We start from the raw sequence: 24,395 nt of genomic DNA, 5'->3' as shown, positions 1-24,395 counted from the left end.
TAAGCGAGAAAAGAAGAAAAGAAAACATCACAGGAAAAACCCAGCTGATGTCATTTTCGAAGCCTTGTTACTGAGCAAATTTGCTCACATTTGTTTCACCCTCTTGTCATGTCGCTTACTTTCTCATGAACTGCAATAAGGTTTCATGGGTCATTTTGACCCAGGGAATTTGTGCTTATTACATTTTTTTTGGAGTGGGGGGGCGGGGTTATCAGTTTTTTTTTTACAAATAAGTAGTCGTCAATCATTCACCTAACTGTCAAGGAGCTAACTCATTAGCGAGTTTGCATTCTGAGTTATTATTTCTATTGACTATTTATATAAAACCAACCAAAAATAAATCATATAAACTCCATGACCAAAACTTGAAATCAATATTTTGTGTTTTACTTCTCATTGAACCTCCATCATGTGTCAGATGAACTGCTTGAAATATTAACAGAAATACGTGAAAACTGTTTCTTAAAAAAAGGGAAAAAAAGTTTTTTTTTTTTAAAGATTAAACCTGCAAAAGGGTCAGTGACTCGTGAACATTTGTGGTGTCGAAGGGACCAAACTGGAAAAACAACTTATAACGAATGAGTAATTATTCAAAATGTGGATTTCAACTCGGCTGGCTGATGGTTTGGAAAACCTTTTTTGGGGTGATATTTTTCAAAAGCTCATGGTGTTTGTTTTTTTCTGTGTTGGCAAGGCAGCCCTCCGCGTAAGCAGTTTCTTACCTCTTTGCCGGACAGATAGTACGCCGACAGAAGGCCTCCCACGAAACGGATGTTCACCTCGAAAACAGATATTTCGGCATTCTGCGGTGGGATGCAAAGCCAAAGAGAGACAAAACAGAATCAGCCGTGTTCGCTTCGTAGCATGAAATTTGGGAGTCATCCATCCATCCATCCACCCATTTTTCGATCAGCTTATCTTCACAAGGGTCGCGGGTATGCGGATTTCGGGCAGTAGGCGGGGTACACCCTGAACCGATTGCCAGCCAAAAAAACATTCACACTCACACGACGGACAATTTAAAGTGTTCCATTAACCTGCCATGCATGTTTTTGGTATGTGGGAAGAAACTGGATGACCCAAAGAAAACCCACGCAGGCACAGGGGAGAACATGCAAACTCGACACAGAAAGGCCAGGCCGGAATGGAACCCTGCACATCTGCACTGTGAGGCCGATGTGTGAAATACTCGTACACCGTGCCGCCCAAAATTTGGTCGTCATATCTGAAAATTTTGTGGGCATAGCAAAAGGACGTTCGACGACTCGCCCACCAAATTGATCACTAATATTTAAAAATTCAGCCTGTGAAGCTAGTTTGACTTTGTAATGCGACATTTCATAAATAGCTTTATCTATAATGAGTAGACCCACAAAAAAGCCTCTCAAAGTCATGATCCAAAAGACAAAGCATGTCTGCTTTGTCTGCTTTGGTTTGAAAAGGACATTTTAGGGCATTACCGTGTGTCCTTTAAATGTGAAGTTGTTTTTTTATTTAATTTAATTAAGTTGTACAGACTAAAGGTCACATGAATGGTGAAAGTTTTGAAGTGATTGATTTTGCCCTTATTTGATTTCACAAAAACTTGGCATTTCAACACATTTGTGTATACTTAAAAAAAAATACTGGATATATAGTGGAAAGGGAAATTCAACTTCATTGCAGCTCTGTTTTTTTTTTTTTAACTTACAGCCAAATGTTCTTTACCCAACTCAACTCAACCCAATTTGCTGCCTCACACAGATTAGACAAGACAGTATGCTCTGTCCTGTGCCAACAATTTAAATGTTTTCTCCCAGAGTTGCTGATTGCAAAGTTGGATTGTGCAGCTAATTAATCCCTCGCTAAACAAAACAAAACAAAACTATACGAAATGGTTTCTTCCACAATTGCTCAGCCAAAAAGTAGAGAAGACACTGGAACAAAGAGCAAATTAGATTTTTTTTCCCCTAGCTTCGGGAAAGTTTTTTTTTTTCCTTCTTCCTTGGGCTCAAACTTTTTCTTCACGGATTGCAACAATATCAACATGGACCCTGTCGCTATCCAAATAGGGTCGATTCCATATCACTTCAGAAATCGGTACCGACGTAACCAATTTATAGTAGTGACACTTATTTCCGAGCAAAAGTATTTACCCTCGATGCTCAGATGTGTCTGACAGGTGTTGAAAACGTCACTCTGCGGAAGCCTCGTGGCATCATGTCTATTCAAGATTGAAGGTCAAGTGTGTTTTTGACAATACATATAGAGCTTTTTACCACAGCAGCTGGAACAAGCGTAACGGGTAAAAATAATTAGGTTAGCTTTAGTACGCATCGTACTTCAGTCCAGAAGGAACAGGTCAGCCACGAAGTTAAGCACATGCAGATTCATTTATGCTCATTAAAAAAAAAAACTTTAAATTTTGTATTGTCCAGCCGTTTATGATAGCTGTTGTCTATCTATCTGTCTCTAAATTGGGAATTTTTCCATTGTGAGACAAATAAGGGCTTTATTATTTTATTTTATCATTTTAACCTTCATGTAAATTACACAAAAAATCATTTCCACCAGAAGACACAAAACATAAATTTTATTTATTTATTTTTTTGGGTGCACTTTGAGCGCCGTCCTCAAAATGCAATTAAATTATCTGAAGATGAACTGATTCCAGGCTTGGCGCTCGGGTCCAAATGAATAAATATGAAGCCCAATGTCATTATAGTCCCAACAATAATCAAAAATATGATCTGTTCAGGGAAATGCCATTCACGTTGGTTTCTTATGAGTGCGCATTACACAGTGGGCGGTTAGCAAATAACAAAGCTCTCCGGACTGCGGTGTGCTTCTGTTTAGCATTCAGGTGAGGCCGTTCTCTTTCTTCATTTGCACTGAGAGCTGGCGGTGAATTATTTGCTACTTTCGCATTCTCGCTCAGTCGGGCATCGGTCGGTTCTTCGCCTGCTTTGCGCCCCAAAAAAACAACAACCCTCAGACCGAACGCCGCCTGGAGCCGTTTTGATGTTCATTAGGTATGTAAATGAAGGTGTGGCCTTTTCAAGGTGCCTTCGCTCAGCTCGGATCGATGATTCCGGAATTTATTGAGTGAATTATGGACATAACCTTTTGCTAACTCTATTTACTTGATCAGCATTATAAACACACACTCACACGCATGGACTCAACCTCACTCGCAATCACTTTTGCACTCACATACACACGCGAGCCCACACATTTGCGCACACGTACGACTCTTTTGAATCGTTATTGCTTTGGCTGGCGTTGGATTGCGCAGCCATAACGAATGTTTTTGACTTGTGCCAACTCCCATGAGCGCCATCCCAGGCATGTTTTACCGCTGGCAATATTGTGCTGAGACTGATACGTTTAATCATTTCACTCATGATAAATGATGAAATTATCAGACTACTTTTACGGCACTGAGGAAATGTTCATATTTCGAAACGACAAGCCCAAATGTGAAGTCGGCTCACCACGTTGAAGTCCAGGTTCTTCTCCACCCACTCGGTGGCGGCGTCAAAGTCTTCAAACATTTCCATGATGTAGAGCGTATCCAAAGCGTCCACGATGGTTGCGCCTTTGATGCTTCCTGGAAGACAAAAATGCAACCAAATTACTGAATCAAGTCGTTTGCATTCAAAACAGAAATGAAAAGCAATAGAAATCATCAATGATGGTTTTTTTATTCCACATTTTTTTGACATTTGTAAAATGTGTCAGATATTGATCATAATTGCCGCTATTTCCTCGCAAAGGTCAAGGGGGGTATTGGAGTCTATCCCAGCCGTCTTCGGGCAGTAGGCGGGGGACACCCTGAACCGATTGCCAGCCAATCACAGGGCACACAGAGTCAAACAACCATCCACGCCAACACTTGCACCTAGGGACAATCTAGAGTGTTCAATCAGCCTGCCATGCATGTTTTGTGAATGCGGGAGGAAACCAGAGTACCCGGAGAAAACCCACGCAGGCGTGGGGAAGAACATGCAAACTCCACAAAGGAAGACCGGCGCTGGAATCGAACCCGTGAGGTTGACGCGCGAACCACTTGGCCACCAGGCCACGCTGACTTTCCCTGAATTGTCTGAAATTTGTCAAAACCTCTCCCAACGATGTCAAAATTGTCATAACTGCATCAGATCGATCAAAATTTAAAAAAAAAAAAAAAATTGGACAATTTTGGGTGGAACTTCAAACTATTTGAAACTTTTCAGACTGTAACAAGTTTCGAAATATTTGTAAAAAGTTGATGGCACTTGATAACACTCTGGTTTTTTCAACTTGGGCCATCGTGTCAAGAAATCATCGCACCAAAAAAAACAAAAAAAAGGCAAGTGGTGGATCGGTACATATTTACTGATGAGTGAGGGCCCGACGTGCCCTCGTGATTATGCCATCACCAGCTTCGGTTCCGACAACGGCGTGGCGGCGACTCGTCCTTCTTTCCACCTCTGTGGAAGTCTCCGGAGGCAAAAAGCCTCCCCCGCCCCCTTCCATGTCTATTGTCGTGTCACGCCCCTTTCCTTCCCTCTCAATACTCCCCCTGTTTGGCGCTGAGTGTCCATGAGTGTGATACAGATGGCTCAGACAGTGACCTGAATACTAATATTGTCCTTTTCTTTTTGTGTGTGTGTGTGTGTGTTTTTTCCCTCTCTTGCCCCTTACAAAAGGCTTGAATGATTCTACACAAAATTGTAGCAATGCTGATTTTGCAAGGTCACATATTTACTTCTTTTTTGTGTTTCTCCTGATTTATTCCCCTTTTCTTTTTTTTTTTTGAGAGTACAATGCCAGCTCCAATTCCCCACCTTGCTGTCTTTGTATTCAGCACTTGTTTTGTCGGTGCACCGCGGGATGACAACACTTTTGTTGCGTGTAAAAGGGAAACAAGCACACAAATACACACAGACCAAAAAAAAACAATTGTTACGTTTGACTTGAAGGGTAAAAGAATCTCGGGAGGACATTGCGACAGTGGCGTCGATTACAGCTTTTGCAAAACTCAACTGCGGTTCACGGCAGAGATGTGAAAGTAAATTACGCATCAAGTATATATGTCCCCCGCAATTTACAAGGGGTTCATGGGACAATTAAGTTATTCCTGCGGCGCTTACGTAATCCTTTTCTACAAACAAAGCTCAAAGTATTTTCTCTGCCAAAAAAGAAACATTGGTCTTGGCCCTTGTTCTAATGTTGCCTTTTCGCTGCACAATGCCAAGAGTAAGCCCAGAACCGCACATCGCATGAAAATGTGACTGGATACGCGATGGCCTTTTCTACTTCTTCAACCCCCCCCCCCCCCCCAAGCACCCCCCCCAAAAGATCATCTTGAAAACACTCAGCATTTGCTGCGCATGACCCGATATGACTTCTTTTTCCTCTTCGCTGAGCCGTCGCCTTCACCTTCTATTGTGTGGTTTGTACTGTGCCGTCGAATAGATTTACTCCAAGACTTGTCCTTGGATTTTGTTAACACCATACGGAGGTTACACTGCTCTTGAAAAGTGCAACTATTTAACCCTTCAGGGGACCGCGGTTACGACAGTGGACAGATTATCAGGTTATCACAAAGGTGTCAAAGTGAAGGCCTGGGGGCCAGATCTGGCTCGCCACATCATTTTATGTGGCCCGTGTAAGCAATTCAAGCGGGTCAACTTCCATGATGCTTGCTAAAGTCTGAAACAGAATTAAAATGTTCATCTATAATGTAATAATTAATGTTTAAACAATCCATTATTCTTGACTACTGACGTTAAAACTAGTTTGCCATCTATTTGTTGCTCGCTGTGTATGAAATATGTGGAGGTGGTTTATTTGGCTTCACAAAATTCTGTCATAACGGCCCACAAACGGTAACTACAATGTGGCCCGCGGCGAAAATGAGTGTGACACGCCTGGGTTATCAGGTGATGAAAGAGTTAATGTCTTGTGTGATTAATATTTTTTTTGGTTTGTTTTTTAATATAATCTTCACTAAACATGCAAGACAATGCTCTTGACTTTCGACGTTTTCCTTTATACCAAGAAGCCGGTCTTTGTCTGATTCTCTGATTTATTCAAACAGGAACTATCCAAAACAAATCTCAAACAGCCGAATCAGTCAGTGGTACGAAACAAGTCACAGATGCAAAACTTGCCCATGCCAGTTCCACTTCCTGTTATTGTCTCTTTCTTACTTGCCAAACGGCAGTTGTATGAAGACATCCAACCTCTCTCAAGCCCTCGGCGGACAAAAAAGAAAATAGATAAGCATCCGGTGCGGGGTGCTGACTCAGCAGTCAATATCTCATTCAGAAGAAGCGACGCACTGCGTTGTGTTCAATTCATTGCCGTTCCCAAATCAGCTTGCCATGTGTGTGTTTTTTTTGGGGGGGGGAGGGGTCGTTCATGACGCTTTTGGGTGAAAGTGACAGTTCAGCGATCGCTGGCAGGAAGCGTAAAAGCAAGCGGCGCGTTAACCTCGCCACTTGCCACCTGCCACCTCATACTGCAGGCATCAACAGTTTTTTGTGGAGCTGACACTGAAAGGAAACGCAGAGGTTGGATCGAGAGTGCAGTGAGTGCAAGTTTGGTTTGGAAGTGATACATACCGTATGTCCCTCTCAAATTATGACAGGCCTTTTTTAAAACGGATTTATTAGCAGTCTGATATGAATAAACGGATGCCGTAGAGCTCCTTTGGAAGTTGGAAACTTGGTAATTCTGCCAACTAATGTGTTGCGATTTGTGGATTGTTAAAAATGTTTTAAAAATATTTTTGGTTGCAAACAATACACTATTTTTTTAAGAATTACAAAATACAACTAAAAGTAATAAAAACTAAACTAAAAGAAACAATTGAAAAGGTAAATAATTACAATAATAAATAATTACAATACATCTTGTACACTGAAACTTCCCATTTGAACGTTATCCCTTGTCCCGAACACGATACTGCGCTGTGTGAACAAGCGTGCGTCTTTTTAATCACGTACAATTACCCAAAAAAAGCAACAAGACGTCGCGTCGCCGCCGACCTCATTTGCGCGTCGATTAATTAGGCTAATGTGGGCACACAATCAAGGTACATAATGGCATAAACGCGGTGAAGTGCGTGTGTTTTGTGTGTTGCCGTCATCTCGCTCAAGCCTCCTCCTCGCTGCTGGGGCGGAAACCTGAGGGGAAGGCCGTGGCGGAATTACGCCATCTATCTCAATTACCCGCATTGAATATCGGATCCAGGCGTACAATGGCGCGGCCGAGCGGAGGCTGCAGCCCCAGATTCAATGTCACATAACATAACCCGATAAATGACTTGTTTGGGTATACTGGATGGGGGAGGGGGGGGAACATTTTCTCCAACATTGGATGATTATGTGTGCATGTGTCTCTTAGGATGAGATTCAAAAAAATGGATTTTCCGCTGGAAGCAGCAGAGGTACACACGAGCGTGCCATCTCAAACACTGACATCCAAAAATGACATTTGACTTGTTCACTGACATCAACTTGACAACTACATTGGCCACCGCTGACTAAGAGACCAATTGCTGCGTATGCAGACGCCAGTGGAATACGAACATTACTTGGTATCCTGCTAACACATAACGGGAAATAGACATGGGCTAACAAATAGCATCTATGCATACTCTCAATAATATATTCTTTATCCTCGGCGAAGACTAATATGTCGCATGACGGAGCAACGAGTCCAATGAATTGAAGCAAAGAGTGCCAAAAACTGCTTTATTCTTTGTCATTACTGTAAGTTTTTAGAAAGCACAATATTATGGTATGCCGTTTTTTTCAGATTAGAAACAATTATTTTTTGTAGGTGAAGCTGGAATGTATTACAAAGGGGAATAAATCGTGTTACCGCAATTTTGCAATATCTCTATTTAAAGGATGCTCTTGAATTGCACCTTGAGGCTCAAAACCGCCCTCCCCTTTTGAAGAATCTTACTTGTTAATTATTTTTTTCCCCTCACCACAGATGAATTTGCATATTTGCATTGCACATTTTCGTCAACGCAGCTAAAACGCGCCACATTTGCCTTACTCCACGTTTTGACCTTGCAGCCTCGCAGCTCTGCAGTTAAGGCGGATGAGAAATGAATCCGATTCGTCGACACGAGGTTGCTGTTTTGTTTCGCAGCGGCGAGTGACGCCACTCCAAAGACCTTTGGTGGGAAAAAAATTACAAAAAAACAAAGAGCAGCCGCTGTGACATGTTCACCATGGCGGGAGAAAGAAGGGTGGGTCAAAAAATAAATACATAAAATGCCTCTGGGTGTATGACGAATCGAAGGTAGGATTCCCATCATTCTCCTGAACGTCCTTTAGGCGTCAACAAACAGGACAATGCAGGAAATATTACAGCATGGCCTGGATTTGGAAAATGACAAATAAAATAAAGAGCCGGGAGATGTTTTATAGATGATACGGTTGCACTTTGTTTACCAACAACAATATTTGTTTGTTTTTTTTTGTCTTTTTGCATTTTTGTGCCACACATTTTCCCCAACATTTTTAAAATAAGTTTTTACCTTCACCCCCCCCCCCCCCCCCCCCCACTTCCTCTGCATGTTGATTATTACACTTGTCGGGATGGCAGCCACGTTACCGTACACCAGTTACACAGACAATAATCTATAGCAACATCTCCAGAGACAATTGTGCCTCATTCGTGGCGCGTTGAGTAAAGTGTATTTATAGAAGCCTGCTGACAAGCCAAAAAATGCCGCGCACGCAGCCGCGAGAGGACTTTCAACACGGGATGAAAAGCGCATGCCGATAACTGACGGCAAGGAGGGCGCATGAATCAAAAGCTTTGAACAAACTCCACCCCTGCTATTAATATGGTGTGTCAAACAATATTTGAGCAAGAGGACAACTTTGTGTGCCTCTCGTTTAACCCCATCAATGCACTTGACATTCCTCTGTCGTTGGGAAACGGGAAAAGAAAACGCACAGAATAGAGCTGAGAGCCTATTCGATCAACAGAACAACGAAAAGTCTTTCTTTGGAAAAGCAACCGACAGAAGGATAGACAAAAAATAATAATAATAATAAAGCCCAGACAGGCCAACAGACTGACTGACTAGACCAACAGTCCAGTAACTCGACAGACCGAATGAAAGAGCGACTGACGAACATTATTTTTTAGACAGACGACGTGACAGATGGACCGGCCGAGCGACAGACTGACTTAGTCTTTCCAGTTTTAGAGAGACTCAAAGACCTAAAGACTGACCGACACACACACACACACACAGCTCATTTGCCAAGCATCGACACCACGCACCCCCCTCCCCAAATATTAATATATGATAAATCTGACATTTAACGGCGGCCTTAGATGGATGGTTCCAAATGACAACCAATGAGAGCTAATCTAAAGGCCAAGGTGGCCGGTGCTAGTGACAGCAAAGCAATCCTGACTGTGTGTTTGTTGTGTGGGTGTGTGTGTGTGTGTGTGTGCACTGACCAAACAGGTTGCTGGAGTGGCCTTGCTTGGAGACGGGCCGGAGCTCATTGGAACCCCAGGCGTAGCGTCGGTAGCTGTCCCATGCGTGTTTCATCATCTGCCAGGAAAAGGGAGAGAAGGGGGGGAGACACAGACGACACGACGGGGGCATGAGTTGAAGATACTGTATGTGAAGATTTTTGGGGGGGGGGGGGGGCATTTGATATCTGAGGATTTTGGAACAGAAAAAAAATCTGAATGATACACACTAAATAATACAATTTAAAAAAAAACATTCAGGATAAATGTAGAACAATGGAAGTGCTCAGAGTCTGTTAGGTTGCCAACTAGTGGCCTGGCATGCACATGACAGCTTTGCCATTGATGACAAAAAACTATGCCGTGTTTGTTCAATTCAATATTTCCAATTTGACTCTTGCGTCGTGTAGAGATATTTTCCAGATGCTTATTTTTAATCTATTGCATACAACTCAGTGGAACCAGAGATTTCATCTGCTATGGTGTTCATATGATTGCAGATTAAATTTATTTTGGAGGGTGGGAGGGCGGGTGGGCTAAAAACATTGTCTCGGTTTTTGTACATTGACTGTTTTCATAAAGCAATTCTCTATAAAGTTATTCTCTATAAAATGTATTTTTTCTTCGCATTTGTGGTTGTCTGGAACACTGTTTACATAATTCTCCTATGGAAATGTAATGCTTTGGATTCGCTTTCCGGAAGGGATGAATCCCGAAAATTGATAGAACTGCTTAAATCAATGTGATTTATTTCTGTGAGCAAAGCTAAAAATAAAACAAAACAAACCAAAAAAATCGTTGGCCAAATGAAATGGCCAAATCAAACGCGAATTTTCATCGCTGGCAGAGTATTCAGTTGAACTCGGCATTAAAAAAAAAGTATTATATATCCTAGCAACCACCCAGCTCCATACGCAGCCCCAACGCAACGAGCCCCGTCATTCCCTGCTAGGAATCATCTCTTTATTTGGTGGGACTCGAAAATTCTCTCACACCAATCTCGGTTTGAACAGCATCCATGCGCTAAAACCCTTCAAGCCTCCTCCTTCGCATCCGACTCCGGTCGCAAACAACTTGTTTCAGTGGCTGTTAATGAACTGGCCAGGGTGAGACACCGGTCGGACCCGCGGGTCCTTCTATCGGTCAGACACCTGCTCAGTCAGTGAATCGGTTGGTGAATGAGTCAGCCAGGCAGTCAGACAGTCAGTCAATCAGGCGGCCAAGCGGCTTAGAAAATCTCATTTTCAGCTCGGCTAGCTCCTCACCTGTCACACGGTGGCTGCACAAGCCAAGATAAGGAGGTGCTCAGGAGAGCTTCGCTGACAATAATATCGCTAGATGACACGCTTACGGGGGCCCCCACTTCAAAATTTCATAAAGCGACATAGTAAACCACAAGAAAGTGTTTGTCAACAGAACACTGCAAGTCAAGCGACGGGAATACGATCACCATTGTATTTAGTAGGTGCGCATTTTGCATTGGTATGATGCAAAAATCAACTTGTATGCGACAACTCAAACGATTGATGGGATGATGCGGAGAAATATCCATTCTGAGCACTTGGATGAAGTGCTTTGGAAAGAACGGAAAGGGTCGAAGCCAGGGTAATAAAGTGCTAAAATACATTGCTTGTATCGGCAGCCTTTGCGAGTACTCATTATCTTGAAAAAAAGTCTGTCAACGCCCGATACCGATAGCTGCCATCAGTTGTCGCTCATCCGTATTATGGATGACACTTTGCAGTGGGCCTACTGAACAACAATAATGGATTATAATGTCAAGATTAAAGGTTGATTTTTTTATTATATAAAATGGAGGCAAAATTAAACACTCAAATGGAGACAAAACATATACAATATACTGTAAGTACAAGTCCCACCACTGAAAGTTGGCTCGTTTCGTTTTTGAATGGCATTAACGAATGCAAAATTGGTTGTTTCAAATAGAAAATGAACTTGATGCTAAGGCATCATTAGTTAAAAAATAAATAAAATCACATGAATCAACGCAATCCCACGGCTCATCAGTAAAGCACACGTTTGATGGAGAAGAAGAAAAAAGATTAGTCCCACCGGCGCAAAAATTCCTTGCATCATGCCGGCTGAATGGGCTCTGATTTCACACGCCAAAGAGAGGCGCTAACAGCTAACACCCATCCCCGTACGCTGATTGTTATTTGGCTATATTCGGAGACATATTTACAATGAAGCCCCAATATATCATAGTTGTGATTCTTTTGGTGTTGTGTGTTTGTATTTGAAGGTTTATATTTCCGGAATAATCCGAATTTTTGTTAGACGCCTCAGGCACTCGGCATTGTATGTTAGCATTACGCTAGCAATTTTTTTTTAACAAAATATGGTTTACGTAAATAGTTTGACATTTAAATATTCCACGTTTCAGTTTGTTTTATGTGTCACTTTTACAGTGAACTAAGTGGAAGTAACAAATAAGCATCTCGAAGCAAGCACACTCAGCGTATAATTTGGAGAACTGTGCGAGCGAGTCTTGCTTCCTCAAAGCCCCCCCCCCCCCGGAAAATTTCATTTATGTTGAGCCGTTAACATCGCAAATTAAAAGAGGGCCAAGGCATTTTCAAAACTTGACATTGGCCACTCATTTGTTTAAAAAAAATCATAACAGATCCAGGTGCGGATTGGGCAAAAGTCTTTGTGAAAAAGGATTCAATTGACCAAATGCGGACATATTGTGCCCAGCGGCGATAATTGGGCACGTAAAAACTGTCTTTATCCGATATGCATCGAATGGGGGCGAATGTCTCCCCCACATGTCAGCCAAGCAGCCAGAGATGGTGTCCTCCCATCTTAAGCCCGTTAATTAAAGCTAGCGAGGCTGCTAATTACAGCTCCTCGACACGAGAAGGAGGGTCGAGAGCGGCGAGCTCCCTCGGGATCGCTTCAGCCGCCGCGTACGGAGCACGTCGGCAAATTAGCCGAGGATATTCTGAAGGGTGGCAGCTTGAAGCCAAAATACAGCTGGCAGACACCTACACAGAAATTCCTCTGTTCAAAAGCGCAACAGAGAAAAGAGGGACAGGAGTGGGGGGGAGCTCCGCCGTGGCCCAACTGACAAGCATTAAAAAACGTTGACTAGAAGGCTCGCTCACTTCCTGTCGCAGGGACAGTGATGTTAAAAAAAGAGAAAAAAATGAATTAAAAAAATGCAGGGAAGAGACAGAACCAACAACGGATGTCGTCGAGTTTGTATTTTAAGGTCATTTTTGGCTGAAGCACCCAACCCACAATAACATTTTACGAGCCAAGTCAGCTGTGTGGCTTTCCCGTTATCCTGGTCAATAATTCAATACCAGAATTTGGACAATTTGGAGAGAAAATGTCATCAAAAGTATGACTCAAAAAGTTTGAACCACTTGCACTTTTCAATGGGTGTCATTGGAGCCATTTTAGCATTTTAATCACCCTGCTCGCACCAGATCATACCGTTCTTGCCAAATCTTTTCAACATTGCCTGTATATGTCCCAAAAGCTTCGTTAAGGCGACAGTTTGACTCAGAAACAAAGTCAATTTACACTCATTCAGGTCATCTGTCTAGAAAAACCTAAGCTAGGCAAATCTAGCAAACTGTGCCTGAAATATTTGAAAATGAATCGCAAGACTCAAATTGAAAGCTGGCGCAGCTAAACGTTCCTACGTGTTAACGGGTTCACAGTCAGCGTGCTGGCACCTTGTCGCTAATTGGATTACCGGCTTAGGATTCTCCAGGTTGACCACAGCGATTTGGACCCGCTGCTATTTCAGACAAGCTAATTGGCTACACTCTAAAAGGTGCCAAGTTGCTCAGCACCAACGCCACACCAGGTTTAAGTACATTCAAGCCCGATCCGGCCCCAGAAAAGACCTGGTGGCCAACACCGAGTGAGGTCCACTTCTGGTTCTCTCGGGAAAAGGCCAAGCTCGAGGTTGGCTCGCCGTGATTTGGCACTGTTTGTGCAACACCAACAAGCGCACACGTCCACCGTGGCAGATCATTAACCCGCTGCACAAAGGTTGAAGGGCGACTGACCCTGTTTTTCGACTCTCGTTCCAATAATCTGAACGCTTGCTACTGAATCCTCGCTCACTTTGGCTCGAGGGAGAAAACATGCGACGAGGGAGGCTTAATGTAGCATAACGAAGCATTCCGCTAGGACTACCAATAAATACCCCAAAAAATCCCCCCTGCCAGTAGTAATACTTGACTGTACATGACAACTGGGATGAGACAAAATCATAATTGCCATTTGATGTTAACTGTTCTTTTGATGGAGGCGCGGGCACCCGCGGCGGCTCCTCTCTCTCCTGAGGAAAGAAATGCCATCTGCGCTGTATGTTGCACATGTAGCACATTTGACAATAATGTTGACATGAACATAACTTGTTGAATTAATAACAACACAAAAAAACGGAACAAATTTGGGTCTTATTCAAAACAATGCTAACAAAAAAGTATATTCAGTATTTCAAAATAAGGGTTGACAGTAAATACAATTTTCTCTCGCACATGCGCTAACCAACAAGGAAGCTGTACATTTGCTAACTAGCGAAGTCGTGAATTGCAAATTTACCACAGAATCAATCGACCAACACCAACGAAAAAGGTTTTTACTGATATAGTCGAACCCATTGAAAAATTCTGGCCCAATTTATGACTTTCAGGGACAGCGGTTTACTACAGTGGACAGCTAATCCGGTTATCAGGGTGCATGACAGGGTTAATAAGAAACTAGTGCCAATGATGGCTGTCAAACCGTGATTTTATTTTCCAAATTCAAATATAACATCATAGTGATGTTGCACACTAAACTTTTTCGTGTACCGTACAAGCCCATCACAGGCCGATGCATGCTGAGAACTTGGAAGCGTCCATTAAAAGATTCCCTTTGATCGAGCTGGTTAACAGAAAAATAATCCCCCTGCAACAAAAAAAACTCCCTCTTGTTGCATCATTAAAGTCCACACGACGCTTAGAGTGTGAAGTCAGAAAAACTAGGAGACAGATTGATGCTCCATTAAAAAAAAGACGATAAATGTCACATCCACGCGATTGATAAAAATCGATCGGCATTGCGTGTATGCTGTCAGCACAAATTGACACTAATTTGCCGGGAAACACAAGCCGTTCGCCATTTGAGGAACCTTCTTTTTTGAATCATTTAAGCACCTGCGCGCATTAGCCACCGTGGTGCCATATGCAAATCGGTCCCTTGCCGGTCTTTCCCCTGTATAATTACACTTTACAGAAGCGCAGATAGAAGGGTCACACAGGTGGTAGCACGCCCGAGTACTTGCTCAGTGTGCCGGGAGCACAATCTGCCCAAGTGACAAGCGCACTCGTACATGAGGCCAAGTTGAAGCGCAAGCAGCGCGGAAATAAAAGATCCAGAGGGGTGGAAAAAAAGAAGAATAAGAATAATAATTCAAGATCCATTAGCGTCGTGACCACTGTGAAAGATTAATGGCTTTCCACAAACTCAGTCAAAGTACTATGACAACCACACAACTGTATTTATCGAACATTTTCAAGGTGAGCAGAAGGAATCCAAGTAAGCTCACATTGCCTAATATGACCAATTGAAAAAAAATGGTTGGCATCGGCTATTCCGTTCAGTCTCCTCTTTCACTCGACTTCACGGCGACTCGTCACTCGACGCCTCCTACGAGATACAATCTTTGTCGAGGTCTTGCCCAAAGTCCGATTTTGCGATACCTTCTAACGAGCCAATCCTGCAGTGGCCGCGACGGCGGGTGCAAAACCATTCAAATCGCAACCGTCTGATTGCGATTTAACGATGCGGATAACGGCACCGACACGGGGCCGAGGCGATACCTGAGGCGCGACGTTTACACGCTGATCGATATTCGCTGATGGCTGTCTGGGGCGGGGGGGGGGGGGGGGGAAGACGAGGAAGAGAAGAAGAAGAACGGCGGGCAGGATGAAATAAATCCATACATCAGTGGGGGGAAAAGAGAAAAACAAAACAACTTCTGGCAGTTACCGAGACATCGGCGGATGCGCGATGATGACGCTACATAAGATGTTACAATAAATGCTCAACGCAGATCCGGCCAGCAAATTTAAAAATGATCGTGATGATATACGATTAGATGTCAAATTTTACTCATTCAACGCCGGGCATTGCGAAAGCAGAGTTTCGCGTATTTTGGCGCAATCCGACGCATTCTGACTGATCTTTTGAGTCCCACACACAAAAAGCAGAGACATTTTGAAAAGAAACATGTCAAGCAAAACCGTGACTTTTTCCAACGTGCCGGAGTTTGTCTCCGTCATAATCGTCGTGAAGTGCCGAGAGACAGTGCCCGATTTTTATCTTCTACTCAAAATCTGTGCAGAGCTCAAATCCAAAAATGCATGACTGCCACCTACAGGGATATGTGATTCATTAACATCATCTGACAAAAACAGAATTTCATAAACAACCTGGGCAAAACCCTCTTCTATGCCGACCTATTGAAAAAAAATGACATACTGTATGTACCACAGAAGCAGGGAACAGTTGAATTCTCGTGGATTAATACAAACATCCACGGCAAGTGATTTTTTTTTTTAAAGAGTGAGTGTAACCTTTGTTTGAACAAGCAAACCTCATACATTTGCGTGCGTATTGCTTTGCGTTACTGTATCAGATCACAGACACTCAAGTATTGATGTGAACTTTGTCCGTCACGCAGGAGGCAGACCAATTGGATTTGACCTGGCCACTTGACAAAAGACAAAGTAATGAAGACTCTGTAAAAGACGCATTGATTTCCCCCCCCACCTCGACTCTCTGCCTGCATTACACCCACCATCCTTGGCTTGACCTCATCGCCCACTCGGATAACAAATGAACGAAAATACAGTCTTTACTTCAATGAATAGATGACAAGTCCAGTATGAGATGTGACCGGAATATTTAGTGACACATTTGTATATTTAGTCATGATGCTAAAATTCAAATATTTGCTTAGAGGTTTCAGTCAATGCTAATTCCCCTGTTAGCCTGTGAGTGGTCTTTTGCATCAGATGTTAGCATTAAGCTAGCAGACATTGTGGTCAAACTTTCAGATCCCTTCTTTGCAGACTTGAAAAATTGTGCGATTTAATTTGGTGACAAACCACAAAATTGTGAGTGTTGACGCTTTGACATGGAAGACGAATGACTGAAAAGTAGCAAATAAATGGCTCGACAAGTGTGTCCTTCGTCCCCGGAGAAGGACCGTCCCAAACCCTCAACGGTGTGCGCTCAGTGACAGCAGCTCGGATATCACCTCCGGTTGACCCATCATTAACTCTGCCACTGTTTGCTGATCCAGTCACTTAAACACGAGATCAATACGCTTACATCATCAGTCACTCAAGGCTGTGAGTTTCGTCCCATTGTCAAAACACACTGGAACATAGCACACACTTTTTAATTTTTTTTTTTTTTAACTTTCAATTTTACGCACCAGCACCTCGCTTTATCCACTGTCTATTATTTTATGGGGACTGAGAGTTAAAAGTGTGATAATAGAGTCATTATGCCAGATCTCTGGGTGGACGGAATTAGATTCGCTCCACTCCCGACTAATTAAGACACGCATTCAAAAAAAGTAATGTTTCGCCAACTTTATGCCTAAACGTACGAGTCACTAAATATTGGAGCAGTCGTCATTATTTCCACATTTGCATGCCGGTCGCATCTGTATAATTTGGCCATTTGAATTTTAAGGGTGTATTAAGGTAATTTGCACGTTTTAAACATCGAGAATATGAATCCGAGTGAAGACTGTCTACAGCAGGGGTGCCCAAACTTTTTGGACCGAATATCTACTTTTTGATCAACTACCCTCACGGGATCTACCCTTACCGGCGCGCACACGCGCACACACACACACACACACACATACAAATTTAAGATTTACCTGCTTTATTTTATTTTTTAAATATTTTGTTTTAGTGAAAATGAGACTGATTAGTGTGCAGTGTATATTAACACAAAAAATATATTACTAACATGTACAAAGACACACAAATGGTTGTTTGTTTTTTTTCTTCACGACACTCCTCGGATCTACTTGGGACCTGTCTTAGATCTACCTAATGGGCACCCCTGGTCTACAGTATGCATATACACGTATCTATGAACAGAGTTGTTTGTCATATTACAGTAATGGAGCTCACACAATCCTGGTATCGTATTTTCCGCATTATAAGGTGCACCTAAAAGCATTCAATTTTGACAGTGCACCCTATTTTTGCACCCTGTTTTAAAATAAGCCATTCATTCAAGTTGCAGAAAATACGATACCTGAACAGGGGTGTGTAGACTTTTTATGGCACTGTACAAACACCCAATTCATGTTGATGCCGATAAGTGGACCAGCAGGATAGGACTGTGAATCATTCCTTGGCATCAATTATACACGCACAAATTCCGAACCGCCTCTATGTGGCTGCGTTTGACCGACTTCCTCAATAATTTAGCTCGACGTACTTTTTCTACTTCTGTGGTAAGCGGGCATGCCACAACAATGTATCGAGAAAAGGAGGAGATAAAAGAAAACAACAACAAAACTGCGCATCTCAAAGGAGGAAGGAGAAGTCGAAGCAGGCAGATGACACATCGGGTCAAGTCTGGCTTTCCCATGGAGGCAGGCGGCACAGGAGGGGGCAAAAAAAAAAAATCAACCCCTTGAATTGCCGCGAGCGCTTTCATGTGCGGGTTTGTGCCGTCAGCGCCCCTTAACTGTCGGAATCTGACACTAAAGAACACAGAAACGCAACTCAAGCGCCTAATTATCATCTTAGTGAAACAAACTATGCTGTAATGCGACTCCAACATGATCTTTGGCATTCATAGACCGCATGGAAACCTCTTCCCACCACAGCACAGCCTGAGGGCTGCAAGTTAATAAAACAAGCTTATCTGACAGAAACACGATTGTTGTTGACAGATGTAAGGATTACGTCACTTCTATCGATTCACTTTGCATTCCATACAATAGGCTTTTAGGTACAATAGGAAATTAGGCCTAATTTCAACAACTCTGAGCTCATGTTAAAGATGAGTCTCGTTTTATTAGCTCAAGAAATACGATAGCATAAGAGCGGCTTTGAATATATTGAAGCAAAAAAGAAGGAATGTAAAGAATCACCATGTTGTGTGATTACAGTTGAGATATTTAATACATATCAAAGGGATGGAAATTTTCAACAAGTTTCATTCTCCCTCCCCCCGGGTGCATTTTTGAAATGCTGATAACACGCACAGTCTGACTGTGCTACCGCTTTTCAAAGCTCTCTGTCGCGTGGCGTTGCGTTCACGCCCGCCGGCTAACTCGCATTGTTTGCTGATTGCGCAATTACATTTTCAACTTTTATAAATCACTGGGCTAATTATGGGAGGGGGGGGGCAAGAACTTTTGCATTTTGCTCGGCCCCCGCCACTACGGTGCTTAGCCAATAAAATATGCAAGAATAACTAGCAATGCAAGAAGAAGAAGAAGAAGAAAAAACGGAGCTCTCACATGCATGGCAGATTGAAAAATAAATTGCCTATGTGAGTGACAGCCGCTGACTCTCGCTATTAGACCGAATTGGATTTGGAGAAAGAAAATCAACCGGCCATGACCCCCGGTGTGATTGGTACAACACGGATATTGAATATCCCTTAGCGTCTCCGCGCATCGCCACCAGTATGCATCAAATGTTGGCCTTGCCCCTTCAGAAGGCGACGCTGAAGGGCTCAACCAAAAAAAACCACAACCCGACTGCTCAAACTAAGTGTGTTGATGCCAAAATGCAAAAAAAAGCTGACAGGGGCCTGCAAATGACTTGCCGACGTGTTGACTCACAGTGAAAAGGCGCATCCGGAATTTGGAAGCCGGCCCATAGTCTAACATGTTAGATGAGGTTGTTGTGAATACGCACGGTGCGACTTCTGGCCCGCCCTGTATTGCAGATTTTTATTGCTGCTGTCGTACATTTTCCTCTAGTGAACACAGTTGCATGCTAGCGTTTGCTCCGACATCTTAACGTCGGCTCAAATCAAAGTATTTAGTTTGCTCTGCTTCCGTGTGCGGCACGAGCAGATTTTTCCCCTGTTCAACGGTACGCATAATCCAATCAATATCCTCTTGAATGCTAATGAGCTAGCCGCGTTTGTTAGCCGTCACCGAGACGAGACGAATGGCACCTCCACGCCCGGGCTAATCCGAGCGGCCGTGGCAAACGCACGAGGCTCGGTCATTAACGGTCACCGCGGCTCGTGGATTTTACATGCTTGCATTCACACAGAGGCACCCCCCCACCCCTCCTGCACACCCTCGGGTGGCAGAGGGGTTGTGCCGGCATATATCACCGTATTTTCCACACTAAAAGGCGCATTGGATTATTGGGCGCACCTTCAAAGAATGGCGGATTTTGTAATTTTTTTCATCCATTGGGTACGCCGCATTAAAAAATGCAATCTACAATGCCTCCACTAGAGGGAGCTATGCTCAAGGAAACGCCAGCAGAACGATCAGGCATCAGTAAAACTTATTTAATAAAGCAGCGACACAGTTCACTTAACCAACACCAAGTTCTAACATTGACTAGTGAACGAACTTTCTTGCCACCGCTGTTTCCGTCTTAAACTGCGTAACCGATCGCCTTAAGTTTGAACTCTGCGTTGTCGAGCATGGAGACATTTTGGGGTGGAAATATTACCGTAATGACCATACGCAAGGCACATCGAATTTTAAGGCGCGCTGTGAGTTTCGAAGAAAATGGAAGGCTTCTAGGTACGCCTTTTAGTGCGGAAAATACAGGATTTATTTGGGGGTTATGTTCAAGTGAGTGGAGTCATTTGGCGCGAGCCGCGGATGTTATTTAAAACGATGAAGTCTCAACTTACTCTTGGCCACTCTTTTAATGTTTGGCTGTAAAAACAAGCGGCAAAAAGGGAATGCGGCGCGGCGGTTTTAAATGTGGCAGCTTTCAGGGATGTGCGGAGGCGTATTGATGTCTCTCTATTGACATTGCAATTAGCCGGTATTTTAAAGCATAACAGACCATAAGCTAAATATCATCTGAATGCACAAAAGCCGTCGCCGATCTCACTGATCAGGCGTGGCTAATCCGACAATGAATCAGAGCACGTACTTTGTTTCATGAGCGGATGAGGGGCCCGGCTGTTACATTTCGAATCAGCGCTCGGCTTTTCCACGAGAAAGGAAAAGACACGCTGACACGACGCCCTAATGTGCCATTTAAATTTAATAGCGCACTTTGAGCACTTAAAACATTACATCCGAAATGTTCCCAAACGGAATCACCTGCCACGCTTGTGCATCAAAGCACCTCGAAACTGAGCCTGAGGCACGAGAGAGAGCAAGGAGCCGGAAACTATCAAATTTGGGGTACATTTATGAAAACGTTTTTCCACATCTCAACGACGATATTCAACAGATTTGCTGGATTTCAATTTGCGCTCTCCGGAATGGCACTGTTACATAAACGACACAATTTGTAGCTATCCGTATTCAAAAAATGTCATGGGAAACGATTGCGGTTATGAAAGTGTATTCAAGCGTCTGCGTACACATTCACTTTGCGCATTCTGTGAGTTTTGCCAGTCATGCTTGAAGCCGCGCCCTGGCTCTGACCTACAGCGCAAACATTAAATGCATATAATTCATCTCGCTCAGGGGGCTTTTCTAAATCAATGCTCAGTGAGCGAGCCGAGAGGAGCGGAACTATTTCGGTTGAGATGGCAGGCAGGAGCGGGGTTTTGCCGGGTATTCGCTGTAGGCCGGCGGATAAACTCGTCAAAGGTTACGACAACGCCAGAAAACGTCAGCGGGGAAGTTTCGATTTCCTCATGCGGCGTCTTCGGATGCCGGGGGGACAGCGCATAGAGTATACGCAATGAGAATATTTCCCAAAGCAAGACCTATTTAGACCACCCACCCAAAAGTCAAAAAGAAAAAAAAAAACCCCACTGGGCCTTCCATGACCCGACAGGGACGACTGTCACAGTCCACACTGATGTAACGTGATGTGGCATTTCTCCCAGGCTAGCCACATATTTAAGAGCAATATTCATTATGTGGAGACTCTGAACAAAATAAACCCAGTTGCTAAATTTAAAGCTAATCCCAAACACAGTTGCTCAGTTCAAATAAATATATCAAAAATATATATATAATAATTGATTTAAAGATTGATGAGAAGAACTGGATGAAGCACGATCGTAAGCTTTTGTTCTCAAAAAGGGGGCGAAGAAAGTCTGGAGCAGGGTTTATCCATCCATTTCTCAATCCGCTTTTATCCTCACAAGGGTCGCGGGGGTTGGGGGGTGGGTGCTGGAGCCTATCCCAGCCATCTTCGGGCAGTGGGCAAGGGACACACCCTGAACCGGTTCCCAGCCAATTGCAGGGCACACAGAGACGAAGAACCATCCACGCTCACACTCAAACCTCAGGACAATTTAAGAGTGTTCAATCAGCCCATCACGTTTTTGGAATGTGGGAGGAAACCGGAATACCCAGAGAAAACCCACGCAGGCCAGGGGAGAACATGCAAACTCCACACAGGAAGGCCGGAGCGGGGATGGAACCCACGACCTCTGAGGTTGACGTGCGAACCACTGGACCACCATGGAGCAGAGCTCTATTCTATGAACATGTTCCACGGACACACGCGATACAACTTGGTGGGCTACGATGTTCTGAAAGCCACTCCGAGACCCCATACAGGTGCAAGTCACAGCTATTATAGCCATTAGACGATTAAACAGAACCTTTTCAGGGATCAGCTATAACTCTCGCTGACACACAAACACTCACCCGGAGAACAAGCCAGGTCCAGGAGCCAAGGTAATTAGTTCAATGGTCGATACAGAAATAGGGACTGAGAGGCAATCCAGGTTAGGCTGATCAAGAAATTCCATTTCGTGCCCTAAAGGGTGAGCAAAGTGGCCAGATGCCTGATGGTGTGGTGCGCATGCTAAAAGGGCCACACAGAAATACGCCAACTCAAACGCCGATGCTAATCCGACAGCTAATGCTAACCGTAATACCAAACCCTATCCCCAAACACTAAATCCAAACCATAACAATAATTTACTCCTCACCGGAGGACTCATCCCAAATCTTAGCCCGAATCCTAAATTTAACGTTGAACCCTGAACTTCTCACACTTTAATCCTCTCCTAAACAAAACTCTCTCCCTGCAAAATGTAATCCATGGCTACCGACCCGAACTCCTAAACATGTCTTTAACCCCAACCCATCCCGCAAATTTAACGAACCCAATCCCTAAAATGTACTGTTACCCCTGAAGAGAAACCTCACCGCACCCAAAAACTTCAGCTCTAAACCTCATCCCTTCATCCCCCAACCCCACACAGTCAGCCTTCCAGTTCACCGTTTTAATACGGTGCAAGAGCTGAACTGTAACTAGAGTTGAGGGCATGCGTTTATTTTCTTTTCCAGTTAGCCTGAAATCTAATCCACTCCAAGTGGTTCGGAAACCGATAAAAAGCCTTGTTTGCGGCGCCAAATAACACAATCTCTACGGCCACATCCGGCTTTATTATCCCTGTTTATCAGCTGCAAATTTTCTCGGCGAGCCCCCCCGCCGCTGCCATCGCTCTGGCCTCCGGAGGCTTCCTAGAGCGAGGGAAGGAGAGCGAGAGTATTTCTTACTTCTCCCCGAGTATTTCATTTGGAGGTGGGCAAACACATTTGGCTGATTACATGAATGTGGTACCCCCCCCCCCAACTCCCCCCGCCCCAACTCCCCCCCTTACAAAACAAGATGTTTATCCTTCTCGAGGCGTCACACACACCGACACTGCAGGAAAGATAGCGGAAGGTTAAAGCAAGAAAACGTATCGGAAGCCCCGGTGTATTAACTCATCTTGTTTCTGGCACCCGAGGACATGAATTGGGGGGGGGGGGGGGGGGCGGTGACTGTTGCAATGACATATTGTTTGGTAAACGGCATCGCCCGCGTCGACGCTGACAGATGACTGCAATAACGAGTAGCCTTTAGCTTTGTTTAGCAACAAACATATTAAGCTCAAACGAAGGACAGAATACCCTTGGGGGGGTCAAATGACATCAAAAGCTGTTGGGTCACAAAACTTCCAAGGTATGGAACATCCCGACCGGTGGCAAAAATCACAAACTAATTTGATATTTTGTGAACAATAAAGGGGACTTTTTTTTCAATTTTTATTTTTTTGCCGTCAAATACTCCAAAAGATAGGCGGTAAAGGGAGGGGGGGGGGCAACTACAAGTGTCTGAGAGAACACTGTGGCTCATGAAAGGGATGATAATGGTCGTCCAGCCGTTGTTGCCGTGTGTCATTATGTACAAATGAGACAGCTGCCATTTTGATCTGGCAGGAGCCATATAAAGTCAATTAAAAAAATGTGTTGTTTTTTTTTTAACAGCTTGTAAGAACAGCGTGTTAACTAGTTTCACAGGTCAGTTGGTGGCTCGTGTAAATTGTATTCACTGGGCTTTTTGTCCCCTCCAAATATTTTTCCTGTGCCTGAGCAGCAGGTGTCTGACTTTTTAAAAACATTTTTTATAAAAGGTGTAAAATCAATGGGACTGACCCGAGCTTATTGATGCCGCCATTGCGCTGCCGGCGCCTTGTCATGCGATTCCCCCCCCCACCCCACCCCGCAGTATTCAGTCTGGCCGGTCGGAAGAACCGAACGACCTTCCCACGGGCTTTTTTCCAACGGCGCCTTGCTCTTATGAACCGGGCTGAACCCGAACGTCAAGAGCAATATCGATACTAAAGCACTTACCAGCTAGGGTAGCCTCAAAGAAAAGATCTTAGCATTGCTCAAGTCTCCAATCATAACCGCATTTCCTTGCTCTGATTTGCGATTTACTTTTCAGGAA

At 43.8% G+C, this 24,395-nt stretch overlaps 1 protein-coding gene and 1 long non-coding RNA gene across 2 annotated transcripts in view; one reads left to right on the top strand and one right to left on the bottom strand.

Moving 5' to 3' along the window:
- LOC127592222 (uncharacterized) overlaps positions 1-24,395 on the top strand; it is a 193,646-nt gene that overhangs the window by 72,632 nt on the left and 96,619 nt on the right. The gene's annotated exons all lie outside the window — the stretch shown is intronic.
- man1a1 (mannosidase, alpha, class 1A, member 1) overlaps positions 1-24,395 on the bottom strand; it is a 69,164-nt gene that overhangs the window by 23,691 nt on the left and 21,078 nt on the right. Inside the window, exons 4-6 of the mRNA XM_052052740.1 lie at positions 9,466-9,562; positions 3,474-3,589; positions 723-803 (exon numbers count right to left, since the gene is read on the bottom strand). Of these exons, the coding sequence (XP_051908700.1) occupies positions 723-803; positions 3,474-3,589; positions 9,466-9,562 (294 nt within the window). The remainder of the gene's footprint in view (positions 1-722; positions 804-3,473; positions 3,590-9,465; positions 9,563-24,395) is intronic.

The sequence above is a fragment of the Hippocampus zosterae genome, chromosome 19 (genome assembly GCF_025434085.1).
Source record: "Hippocampus zosterae strain Florida chromosome 19, ASM2543408v3, whole genome shotgun sequence".
NCBI lineage: Eukaryota > Metazoa > Chordata > Actinopteri > Syngnathiformes > Syngnathidae > Hippocampus > Hippocampus zosterae.
The sequence above is the reverse complement of the archived record's forward strand: the minus strand, read 5'-3'. Positions and strand labels throughout refer to the sequence as shown.